The following is a 13,097-nucleotide window of genomic DNA, read 5'->3' on the forward strand; positions in this document are numbered from 1 at the left end:
TAAGACGTTAACACTGGGGGAGACCGGGTGAAGGCGGGTGGGACCTCCCTGTGCAGATCCTTTTTGCAATTTCCTGAGAATCTATTCATTTCAAAATAATGATTTAAAAAAATGGTACAAACACTTTGGAAAACAGTTTGTCAGTTTCTTTAAAAATTAGTCATACACCCACCATATGACCCAGCCGTTCCTCTCCTGGGTATTTGCCCAAGAGAAGTGAAAGTAGATGTCCACACAGAGACTTGTACATGAGTGCTCGCAGCATAACGGCTTTATTTGTAATAGCCCCAAACTGGACACAACCCAAACGGTCAACAGGTCAATGATGGATCAACAGATTGTACAATATTTATACAATGGAATATTCCTCAGCGATAAAAGGGAGCAAAATATTGATACACGCAACATCATGATGAATCTCAAAATAAGTACGCTGAGTGAAAGAAGGCAGACAAAAAAGAGCATACCATGTGGTTCCGTTCGTGTAAAATGACAGAAAAAAGCCCCACAAACTAATCTTTTTTTTTTTTTTTTTTTTTCCTTTTTGAGACCGGCCGCACCATGCTCAGCCAATGAGCGCTGTGAGCGCACCGGTCATCCCATATAGGATCCGAACCCGCGGCGGGAGCGCTACTGCACTCCCAGCGCCGCACTTTCCCGAGTGCGCCACGGGCTCGGCCCCCACAAACTAATCTTTAGTGGTTGTATTAGTCCGTTATATGTTGCTATAACAGAAATACCCGAGACTGGGTAATATATAAAGAACAGAGGTTTATTTGGCTCACGATTCTGGGACAGCTGCATCTGGCACGGGCCTCAGGCTGCTTCTACTCATGGCGGAAAGTGGCAGCAGCTGGTGGGTACAGGCAGATCACATGGCGAGAGGAAGGAAGAGAGAGAGAGAAGGTGCCAGGGTCTTTTTAAGCAACAAGCTCTGGCGGGAACTAATAGAGCGAGAACTCACTCATTAATCCCCCCTCCCAGGGGGAGCATTAATCCGTTCATGAGGGATCCACCCCCATGACTCAATCAGTTTCCAACACTGCCACATTGGGGATCAGATTTCCACATGAGTTTTGGAGGGGAAAACACACCCAAACTCTGTCAGCAATAGAAAGCAGATCGGTGGGGTGTGGCCAGGGGAGGAAGGGGGGAGTACTGAGGGGCACCAGGAATCTTTTGGGGGAGATGAATATGCTCTCTCCATTGTGGTGGTGGTTTCACGGGTGTATACACATGTCAACACTCATCGAATGTATGTTTTTAATAGGTGCATTTTACTGTACATCAGTTATACCTCAATGCAGCAGAAAAGTCAAGCTGGGTGAGGTGACAGCGTGGCGAGGGACAGGTGCTGATTTACATAGGGTGGCTGGCGAAGGCCTCCCTGAGTCAGCGACATAGAAGCCGAGACCAAAGGAAAGTGAGGGTGCCTGGATTGTCACATGGCCTGAGAAGTGGGGGGATAGAGGTGGTGGTGCCTCTCCAGCCAGGTGGAGGCTCTGAGGAGGGGCTGGAAGGAGTAACTGTGGCACTCCCGAGGAGTGCTCAGGGCATGGGACTGAGGCTTCAGCAGAGACAGTCTTCTCTCCTTTCAAGCAGACCATATGCATGCATTGTTTGTAAAATTTAAAGTTAATAAAAAATGGAACAGGAAAGAAATATGGCATCCTAGGAACTTGTGTCTATTGAGCATCTATCCACCAGTGACAGGGTCCTGGAACACAACCTCTGGCCTCAGGAATTCGGGGTTAGAGCTGGCAGGGATCTGAGAAAAGCACCACCTCCTCCAGGAAGTCCTCCCAGTTACTCAGCCCTGGTTGAGTGGGAAGAGGATTCCACTTCTGGATTCCTACAGCACCTCCAGCCTGACCTCTGTGTTGAAGTCCAGACCGCACTCTGTCCAAGATTCTGCTCTGACAATTCCTCTGTGATTTCTGTTCTGACCAGATGAGTGGCTCGAGGGTTTCCTAAGCCTGGGGCTCAGGGAGCTGTTGGATCGAACTGAATGACATCCCTTGTGATTGATCTGATCTCAGAAGAAATTACCTGTTTGGGAGCAGCTTTCTTAATTAAGCATTCTTTTTTCTTTTTAAAAGATGACCGGTAAGGGGATCTCAACCCTTTGGCTTGGTGTTGTCAGCACCACGCTCACCCAGTGAGCAAACTGGCCATCCCTATATAGGATCCGAACCCGCGGCCTTGGTGTTATCAGCACCACACTCTCCCGAGTGAGCCACGGGCCGGCCCTTAATTAAGCATTCTGACCCTCTTTGCACAGATGAGGTCAGGGGAGCTCAGAGAGGTTACCTTCTTGCCTCAGGTCACACAGTATGTCTACAGTGATTAGCTGATTGATGAGTCATGACTGGGGTGGAGGGAAGGTGGAGCAGCATCTGTGCAGAGGTGGAAAGCTCAGCTCTGAAGGCCCTGCCAACTCAGCCATGACAGAGGGATCCAGAATCGAAGTGAACTAAAAAAAATTGCTTCTGCTGGTATTTATAATTAGCAGTTTCTGTGAGGCCTGGGTCCAGCCCAGAGCCCATAGTCAAGTGCTGCAACTCCCACTCGCCTCCACCCACCAGCTTGGGTTATTCTGCTCAGAGGGATGCGGATTGGAGGAAGCTGGTTGGAAGCTGGCAAAAGCTCGTCCAACCTCCCTGAATCCAAACTCAGCCTCTCCTCCCTGGTGCTGCGTAGGAGGGTCTGGGAGCCATATTCTCCAGGCACCAATCAGAGGAGGAGGGTCAGTTTGTCTGCAGAAGAGCTGGGTAGGGTAGGGGGTTAGGGGACATTGTGAGTAGCACTTCCCAGAGGGAAGTCAAGGGTAGGGTCCAGCTTCCCAGTGACTTTGCCTCCTGCCTCCCTGGTTGTACTGCCCAATGCCAGCAGGGCTCTGTCCATCACCTCTCTGTGTCCCCTGGTCCTTTCCCTTTAGGGATCTCAGCCAGTCCCAGGGCTTCAAATATCACCTTTGCTTAACCTATCAGAAAAGCCTCCTATAGGTTACTGTAATGTGACTGTCAAGGCAAGGCTAAGGATTCAGCTGGTAAAGACAAAACAAAACAAACCAGGGCCTTGTTAGGACAGCAAAAGAACGATGGGCCAAGATGCCAGCTCTCTGCATCCCTGGTCCCACAGGATGACGCTGAAATAAACGAAGCCAGATGACTGCGCTGTGAGGAGTGTGACCCCCCGTGGCTGAGCTTCAGGCTGCAGCTAAGCGGGACAGCTAAGCAGCTTGCAGCCTGCAGCTGTACCCTGAGGAGGGGGAGAGGCAGGAAGCCTCAGACCTCATCAGGAGCCGGGGGCAATGAGAAACTCTCTCCTGACAGCCTCCCACGCTCTCGTGTTCCGGGAGGATCACAGAGCGTTCTGCTGAGACCCGGCTCTGCTGTGGGCAAGCCCGGCCTGCGTGGCCTTTGTAGATTCATGCAAAGGTGGTAGGCACCGGCACAGAGCTATTTCCCTATGGTGACAACCAACCCTAAAATCTCAGTGGTTTATAACACAAAGGTTTATTTCCTGTTTGTGTCGCGGGTCTGCTGTGAGCAGGCTGTGGCTCTGCTCCAGGCGTCTTCTTCACTCAGGGCCCCAGGCAGACAGGACAGCCCCCAGTGGGCATGCTGTTCTCCTGGTGGAGGGGTAAGAGTGACAGCGGGACAATCCTGTGGCTCAAAGTACCTGCTCCGAGGTGGCGCCAGCGTGTCACATGGCTGGGCCTGATGACGGTGGGAAGGAGAAGTAGAACCTTTCCAAGCAAGGGGCAGGACATATTTGGGAGCAACGATCCGCTCTCTGGCCCACTTGGATAACTCCAACACAAATATCTGCGGCCCCTTCCTCCCCCGGAACTCCAGACCCGGATACCCCACGGCCTCCTACTCGGCTCTGCCTGGTGCATCATAAGCAGCTTAAATTTAATTTACCCCAAGTTCTTGATTTCCTCCAAGCAACCTGCTTGTCCCAACTTTGGTTGAGAGTACCACCATGTACTCAGTGGCCCTGGCCCCAAACCCAGAAGCCATGCCCAAGTCCTTTTTCTCTCCTTCCCCACGGCCAATCCATCAGCGAGTTCTTCGGCCTCCCCATCAGAATTACATCCATCCCCACCCCAACTCCTGTGCACCCCTCATCCCCCAGTGTGAGCCCTCCACACCTGCTGTCCCCGGTCCGTCCTTCACACAGCAGCCAGGAGGCTTCCCAGTATGCCCACAGTAAAATACAGCCTCCCCACAGTGGCCCCCAGGCCTCTCCCACCTCTGATCTCGTCTCCCTCTACTCTCCCCCTCGGCCACCAGGATGCATCCTCTTGCTGACCTTGAATATGGCAAAATATTGTTCCTGCCACTAGCTGTGTCATTCCCACAAGCACATAGCAGGTGTCCAGGAAATGGTGATGTGCATGCCTGTTACTGCCAAACTCCTTCCTCCCCTGCACATGCTGGGGGGGGGAGGGAAGGAAGGGACCGACCTTTACCTGCCCTCCAGGAGCTTAGTCTAGACACTGCCATAGACAATCACAGTACAGACAGAGCAAGGGGCGCTGAGCGGGGAGGACAGTAACAGTCGACATGCACCGTCCCATCTTACCTGCAGACCACACGGTGGGTGGGTTCCATTTATGCCCCTGCTTTACAAATGAGGAAACTGGGGCTGCAAGAGGTGAAGTAGCTCACCGCTGTGGGTTAAATGTGTCCTACAAAAGTTCATGTATTGGAAACTTAACCCCCACGGTATCAGTGTTAAGAGGGTGGGAAATCCTGTTATGATAGGGCCGGCCCATGGCTCACTCGGGAGAGTGCGGTGCTGATAACACCAAGGCCACGGGTTCGGATCCCTGCATAGCAATGGCCGGGTAGCTCACTTGGGAGAGTGTGGTGCTGACAACACCAAGTCAAGGGTTAAGATCCCCTTACCGGTCATCTTTAAAAAAAAAAAAAAAAATCTTGTTATGGTAATTGAAAGATGAGGCCTTTAAGAGGTGATTAGATCATGAGGACTGCGCCCTCATGAATGGATTAATTCACTGATGGTTAAATGGGTGGTTATGGGCATGGTTCTTTTTTTTTTTTTTCTAAAGATTACCTGTAAGGCCGGCCCGTGGCTCACTTGGGAGAGTGCGGTGCTGATAACACCAAGGCCACGGGTTCGGATCCCTGCATAGCAATGGCCGGGTAGCTCACTTGGGAGAGTGTGGTGCTGACAACACCAAGTCAAGGGTTAAGATCCCCTTACCGGTCATCTTTAAAAAAAAAAAAAAAAATCTTGTTATGGTAATTGAAAGATGAGGCCTTTAAGAGGTGATTAGATCATGAGGACTGCGCCCTCATGAATGGATTAATTCACTGATGGTTAAATGGGCAAGCCCTTGACCTTGGTGTTACAAAGCTGTGCTCTAACCAGCTGAGCAAACCGGCCAGCCCCTATTTCTTTATAAATCACCCAGTTTCAGGTATTCTGTTACAAGCAACAGAAAGTCTACAGAGTCTCACTGGGGACAGAAGAGGGGAGGGGCCGGCACCCTGTGGGCAGACTAGAGACTCGTCCTCAGGTTGCTGAGTCCTGCCTGAGCGAACGGACAAGCGACCGCTCATTTGCTCTTACTCCCAGCCCCGACACGTTTGTTCATCTGTGTTCAGTCAATTTGGTCCCTTTAGCTTTTGTGTCATGAGCTGTTGCTAAGGCCTCTCAGTTGCTACAAGTTCATGTTCCCTGGGGCCTTGACTAGCCAGGCCCACAGAGAGAGAGCTGCCACTAACCAACCCCTCGAATGACAGGGTAGTTGCTGCTAAGGAGAGGGGGCTCAGGTGACCTGGAGGACCTGCTTTTCAAAATGGGGAATGGATACAAACCAAGATCCTCAAATCCATAGGATACATATGGAGCCTTCCACAGCAACCAGTTTACTCCAGTATGAGCGAGCTGAAACATTATTTTAACATTAAGGTAAATACAGGCTACCCTGCTGGTGGGAACAGTGCAGCCGCTGTGGAAAACAGCTTGGTGGTTCCTCAGAAAGTTAAGGACAGAATTGCCATATGATCTAGCAGTGCCACTCCTGGGCATATATCCGAAAGCATTGAAAACAAGCATTCGAGAAAACATCCATGGCAGCACTATTCATGATAGCCAAAAGGTGGAAACAGCCCAAATGTCAGTCAAATAATAAATAATATCATGGGTCACGTGGGAGAGCGTGGTGCTCATAACACCAAGGTCAAGGGTTCAGATCCCTGTACTGGCCAGCTGCAAAAAACACCCCAAAACAAAACAAACCCAATAAATGGTAAAATGGGATCTATCCATACAATGGAATATTATTCACCCATGAAAAGGAAGGAAGCACTGATACGTCATACATTGCGAATGAACCTTGAAAACATTATGCTCAGGGCCGGGCCTGTGGCTCACTCGGGAGAGTGCGGTGCTGATAACACCAAGGCCACGGGTTCGGATCCCATATAGGGATGGCCGGTTCGCTCACTGGCTGAGCGTGGTGCTGACAACACCAAGTCAAGGGTTAAGATCCCCTTACTGGTCATCTTTTAAAAAAAAAAAAAAGAAAACATTATGCTCAGTCAAAGAAGGCAGACACAGATGGCCACATGCTGTACAAGTGGGACTCCCCCTACATAAACATCCAGAATAGGTAAATCCATGGAGACAGAACGCAGATTGGTGGTTGCAGGGGTTAGGGGGACGAGAGATAAGAAGTGGCTGCTTAATAGGTATGGGTTTCCTTTTGCGGAGATGAAATATTTTGAAACCAGACAGAGGTGGTGTTTGCATAACATTGCGAATGGACTATATGCCACGGAACTGTTCACTTTAAAATGGTTAATTTTGGGGCCGGCCCGGTGGCGCACTGGATGGTGCGCCGCTTGGGAATCGCGGTGGTGCTCCTGCCCGAGGGTTCGGATCCCGCATACAGGCCGGTTCCCGCTCACTGGCTGAGCGAGGCGCGGGAGCAACACCGAGGGTTGCAATCCCGTTGCCGGTCCCTGGTCCGGTACGGGGGCAACACTGAGGGTTGCGATCCGTTGCCGGACATGGAAAAAGACAAAAGACAAAAAAAAAAAAAAAAAAAAAAAGGTTAATTTTATGTTATGGGAATTTCGCCTCAATTACAAAATAAATAAACACAGACATGTGAATGCAAAATTTGCATGAACTTCTGACAGTGGCAGACTTCAAAGCAGCTCTGCCCTTCCTCTCTGCTGCTGCAGGGATTCTTAGGGAGAAGAGCTAGAAGATCTCCCCTGAAGAAAGGAGGGTTCTGTGAGGATACTCGGGGATGGAGGAAGTGTGAATTCCAGTGGCTGCCGAGGCCAGCCTCAGGGGGCCTAGGAGATGATCTCGAGGGATCAGGGTGTCCAGGGCACATCCAGCCAGGTGCCCTCTCAGGATCAGCACCCACCACTCCCTCCTCCTGTTCCCACTGCCCAGGGACTCGGCTCCTCTGAGCACCCGCTATTCCTCCCACCCTAACTGACTCTGCTCTGGCTTTTGCAGACCCCTCCCTGCCTTTAAGTTCTTTCCAGGGCTTCTGCCTCTTTAAGGGATGTGCTGCCTGTCTCAGAATCCATCCCTGTTTGGGTCAGTTCAGACTGCTATAAAAAAGTACTGTAGACTGGGAGAAATTTACTTCTCACAGTTGCGGAGGCCGCAAGTCTGAGATCAGGGTGTCAGCATGGTTTCTGGGGAGGGCCCTTGCTGTGGTTTGAATGTCCCCCCAGGCTCATGTTGGAACCTAATCCCCAATATGGCATTTGAAAGGCAGGGCCTTTGAGGTAATTGGATCATGAGGACTATGTCCTCAAGAATGGGTTAATCCATTCATGGATTAATGGGTTAATGGTTTTGTGGGTTACCACGGGTGTGGACCCGTGGCTTCATAAGGAGAGCAGGTAAAAATGCGCCTGCCATTCTTGCCACGTGATAACCTGCATCACCTCGGGACTCTGCAGAGTGTCCCCACCAGGCAGACGGCCCTCACCGGATGCACCCCCTAGACCTTGGACTTCCCAGCCTCCAAAACTGGGAGAATAAATTTCACTTATTTATGAATTACCCAGTTTCAGGTATTCTGTTATGAGCAATAGAAAACGGCCTAACACAGCCCTCTCCCAGGTTGCAGACTGCAACTTCTCGACACATTATCACAGAAAGAGGGTGAGAGAGCTCCCTGGGGTGTCTCTCCTAAGGGCACTGAACCCATTCATGAGGACTCCACCCTCATGACCTCATCACCATCCTAAGGCCCCACCTCCTAATACCACCACATTGAGGGTTAGGATTTCTCTTTTTTTTTTTTTTTTTTTGGCAGCTGGCTGGTACGGGGATCTGAACCCTTGACCTGGTGTTACAGCACCACACTCTAACAACTGACATTGGCCAGCCTGAGGGTTAGGATTTCAACACGTGAATTTGGGGGAACACAGACATTCAGACCATAACGGTGGCCCTGGAGGGAGAGTCTGGCTCACTCAGACACCTGCCAGCCTGCTAGGGCAGACTTCCTTGCAGCTGTTAGGTGGCATTTCTGCTTAAACTAACCCCGCTCTGACAAATATCTTCTTTCAGTATCAGGAAGTGGCACTGTGACTTTTGTACACCCCAAAAGGGGAAGCAGTCCTTCCACCTGGCTCAGAAGAGAGAATTGAGTCTTTGAATTGAGTCCCTGGACTGGGGCAGCCCTTCACCCTTCCCCAGCAGACTTGGCACCCCTCCTGTGTGACATGAATCTTCTGCCCACTATGGTGTTTATCTCACATGTATTGTGTCTGAGTCACCCGTCCCTTGTCTTCCTGCTGGACTGGAAGCTCACTGAGGGGCCAGGAGGAGCCAGCCCTTCCCTGTATCCCAGCCGGAGGGGTCCTCAGGGAAGCAGTGAGGGAACACAGGTGAGCATGACCTTGGAAACTAACCTTTTCCGCCAGCCCATTTGGCAGACGAGACCTAGACTCAGGGCCAGGGTGTCAAGTGAGCCCTGGGTTCCAACTCAGCCCTCAGCACCACAGCTTTTACCTTCTTGAAAAACAATCTAGCCCCTCAATATGACATCAGTTCATTCATTCATTTACCTACTCATTCATTCTGTAAATTACTGAACTCAAAATCTTGGGAAGATTTTATTAAGAGTTTTTCTGCACTTGGACCAACACACCGTGTTTCACCTCCTGTCCAGTCAGGGCATGAATGCCAGCTGCTGCAAAACCCACAAAATCCCTGCCAGCGGGGAGGATGCTGTCGCCCGGGGGTGGTGCTCGGCTCAGTCCTGGAGCTTGCTGGAATACACCTCGGCCCTGTCCAGGGGCGGCCCCCGGTTCACAGACGTATAAGAAGGCTCCGAGGTCCCCAGTGTGTTGGGGAGAGCCTCCTGCGTGATCTGGGAGTCGTGCGTCATTTCCCCATCGGAACTCCTCATGTCCCTGGCCAAGGGGGTGGAGAGAGCAGGATTACAGGAGCAGGGAAACCCAAACTCCCTTAGCGGTCGGAGGCCTTCACACTTGAACATTGCTTTCACGGATGTTGTCTTAGGCATTTATCCAACCCACCGATCTTTCTGGAGCACTGACCACGTGCCAGGCCCTGGGAATAAGGAGTGTCACCCTTTTGGAACTATGTGAACAAACCATTTGTAGGTCTTACTGTGAGCTGGACAATTTGAGGCCATTTCTCGTGTCTCCAGAGAGCCAAGATTGTATGGGGAGATAGACCGAAACAATGACCACCCCAAAGGGACAAATCCAGGTGACAGCCACAAGAAGGCACTGGATGACGGGGCAGCTAATCTGGTCTTAAAAGAGGAGTGTCAGGGGCAGAGAGGCATTCCAGGCGTGGGGTGAACAGGCAGGCGTGAGGTAGGAGGGCCGGGGGGCATCTGCGGCAACGGTGGGCAGTTTGGTGACAGGGTGGGGTGGTAGAAAGGATAAACTGAAGAGTGAGGCTATTCAGATGACAGGGCCTTGGTGTCAGAATAGTGCGCTGCCCAAACGGAGGGAGGGACATAACCGTGTTCGGATCGCTACCAGGTTCTGCCAGGCAGAGGAGTCTCTTGGTGGCTGATGTCATCTATTATTTCTGTTTTTATTAACTTGAATGTCAGAGAACAGCCTGATTTCCAAGGTCACTGTCCCCTCCCCCACTGCATTACTTTTCCTGCCTGGCCAGTCACCAAGTATGCACTTAACGACACCTACTGCAGGAAGCTTTTCCATCTGCTCCCCTCACCCCCACTGGGTCCCCTCTCGGTCTTCAAAGCCCCGTGGGGCCCCCTCCCTTTCACTCAGGAGCACCCCGCACGTGACTGAGTCATCCCTGTCCTGATGAGGGTTTGCCCACGCTGATCCTTCCTCCAGGAAGCCCACCCTGAAGCTCCGGGCAGGGTGTGCTCTGGCCTCCTCATGCCCCGCTCGGTCCTGCAGGTCCTAGTGTGAGCTCGCCTGCCTTCACACCTGGCAGCGGCTCAAGGACAGCCCACGGGAGACCTCGCGTTCTATGTCAAAGCAGAGGCAAACCAGAGGTGTTCGTGGAGTCAGAAGATCTGGGTTCCAGTCCTAGGCTGTGTGGCTTTGGTCACCCTCCCCGTCCCCCACCCCAGGCCTCAGTTTCCCCATCTGTACCTCGAGTGAATTGTAATAGTGACAAAAACATATTTGTTGAGTTCCCAGGCACTGCCCTGAGGACTTTATAGGGATAATTTCACTTAACCTTCACGACTCCATGGGGTGAATAATATTCCAGATGAGGAAACCGAGGAATGGAAGGATAATACACCGTGTCCAAGGTTGCACAACTAAGCATCAGAGCCAAGATCCGAATCTGCTGACGCTCACTTAGCCCAGGTGCTGAGCTCCTCGCCCCAGTTGAAGGACTTGACCTTGAAAGCCCTCCAGCTTGGAAATCCCAGAGCTCTGCTCCGCTTCACCGGACACCCCCACCGCCCAGGGTGGAAGTTAGCTCCCCTGCCCCCCAGGCTTAGAGGACCTCCCAGCTGGCAGGTACTCACGCCAGGCTGAGGACGATGGCACCAGCAAAGCCCAGGAGCAGGAAGAATGGCAGGGAGCCCAGGATGGAAGTGATGACAATCATGCCTCCACTCCGCCGGCCTGGCCACGTGTCGATGGACGAGTACGGGGTCACTGTAGCGGGACCCCAGCCTGGTTACCCCCAGATGCTGAGCCGCCCGTGGCCGCCTCCCAGGGACGCAGCAGGTGCCCCTCCCCCACCCTGGCTGCCGGGAATCCAGGGGTGAACTGGGGACCCAGCTCAGTGACTGGCTCCTCCCACGTTCCAGGCACAATCACCTAGTTGGCCCCACATCCCACTTCTCAACTTTCTTTGTGGCCTCTTCCTCTTAATTTTAAATCATCAAACTGACGTGAGTCTTCTGGGAAGATGGATGGATACAGATTATAAAAATTAAAACAAAGAGCAGTAAAGGCCCTGGTCTGTGGGGCTGGTGGCCTGTGTCTCTCACTGTCCTCTGGCTGGCGTCACCCTTCGGGAACTATGTGAACAATTTATAGGTCCTACGATGAGCAGGTTGTCCCAGGCAACCCCCTGGAAACCCCAGTTCTGCAGCTCACTCGCTGCACTCAGGGAGACTGAGTCCCCATCTGAGGACACACAGAATTCAGGCTCAAGCCCAGGGCGGCCTGGTCCCAAGGTGCACACTGTCCCCACAGACGAGCCCTGAGGTCCTGCCCCAGGAGAGGGAGGCCTACTGTTTCCGTCTGGGTTTTCCAGAGGAACACTGCCGGCAAGGCTGGGCAATGTTTCTTCCCACTTCTCAGATGAGGAAACTGAGGTCCTGAAGGGCTCATAATAGTGAGGGCCAGAGGCTGGGCTTGGAGTCAGGACCCTCAGTCCCAAGGGTCCCAAGGCTGCTTCACTGGGAGTATGTGGCATGGGAATGCCACAGGAGGAAGGGGCAGGGAGTGAGGACAGGAGAGTCACCCCAAACACACTCTCACACTCAACACAAGTACAACACACCCCACACGCCACACACACCCCATACACCTCCCACACACACCCCACGCGCCACACACACACACATCACACACACACACTCACATACCACACACACACACTCACATACCACACACTCATACACACACACACCATGCACACATACACACTGCTCGCTGGTGTATGACCTCAGGCTGCCCCTCGGGGCTCCCACTTGTCTGCTGGGGGGGGCACTGGGCAGGAGGCCCCGCAGGTGAAGGCCGGCTCCCTGCCATAGCAGCAGTCCCAGTCTCTTCCTGGGGCCGGGTGGGGTGGGAGGGGAGCAATGACCCTGGGAAATCCCTTCCAAGGTGCCTAATGCTTAGCAAGGCCTGAAGAGGGAGGGGCAGGTCGCAGGCAAGCAAGGGCCGCAGCCAGGCACGGGCCCCAGGCAGGCACGGGCCCCAGGCAGGCACGGGCCCCAGGCAAGCAAGGGCCGCAGCCAGGCACGGGCCCCAGGCAGGCACGGGCCCCAGGCAAGCAAAGGCCGCAGGTAAGCAAAGGCCGCAGGCAGGTACAGCCGCAGGCAGGCACAGGCCACAGGCAAGCAAAGGCCGCAGGCAGGCACGGGCGGCAGGCACGGGGCCGCAGGCAAGCAAAGGCCACAGGCAGGTACAGCCACAGGCAGGCACGGGCTGCAGGCAAGCGAAGGCCACAGGCGAGCAAAGGCCGCAGGCAGGCACGGGCCCCAGGCAAGCAAGGGCCGCAGGCAGCACGACTGCCCTCCTGTCCAGGCCCCCCCACTGCAGGAGAGCGGCCCCAGCTCTGGGAGCAGGCAGAGGTGGGCGGGTCCCCCTGTTGCCGCCTTCACCTCGGTGGTCACCTTCACAACCATCCTGCACTGTGTCGTCATGAGGATTCAACACGGGAGCCACTTATGGTCTAAATTCGGGATGAGCTATGTGCCCCTCTGAGGCAAATGCCCTTCCTGTAAGGGCTGGAGAGTCTGACTTCAGTCAGACGCCACCAAGTCCTCGCCCTGCCCTGTTACCACGCCTGGCCCTCAGGGACAGAAGGGAAGCAGCCAGTCCAGGCTATGTAACCTTTTTTTTTTTTTTTTTCCTTTTTTTTTTTTTTTG

The 13,097-nt window shown here is 53.1% G+C and overlaps 1 protein-coding gene across 1 annotated transcript; it reads right to left on the minus strand.

The window, feature by feature from the left end:
• Positions 1-9,121: 9,121 nt before the first annotated feature.
• Positions 9,122-12,853, minus strand: UPK3A (uroplakin 3A). Its single transcript, XM_008582771.1, has 4 exons — positions 12,763-12,853; positions 12,537-12,653; positions 11,015-11,147; positions 9,122-9,434 (listed from the first exon to the last, which is right to left on the minus strand). The coding sequence occupies exons 1-4, from the start codon at positions 12,851-12,853 to the stop codon at positions 9,275-9,277; spliced, it is 501 nt and encodes a 166-aa protein (XP_008580993.1). The 3' UTR covers positions 9,122-9,274.
• Positions 12,854-13,097: the final 244 nt, after the last annotated feature.

Source organism: Galeopterus variegatus, unplaced genomic scaffold (genome assembly GCF_000696425.1).
Source record: "Galeopterus variegatus unplaced genomic scaffold, G_variegatus-3.0.2 Scaffold2719, whole genome shotgun sequence".
NCBI classification, from domain to species: Eukaryota; Metazoa; Chordata; class Mammalia; order Dermoptera; family Cynocephalidae; genus Galeopterus; species Galeopterus variegatus.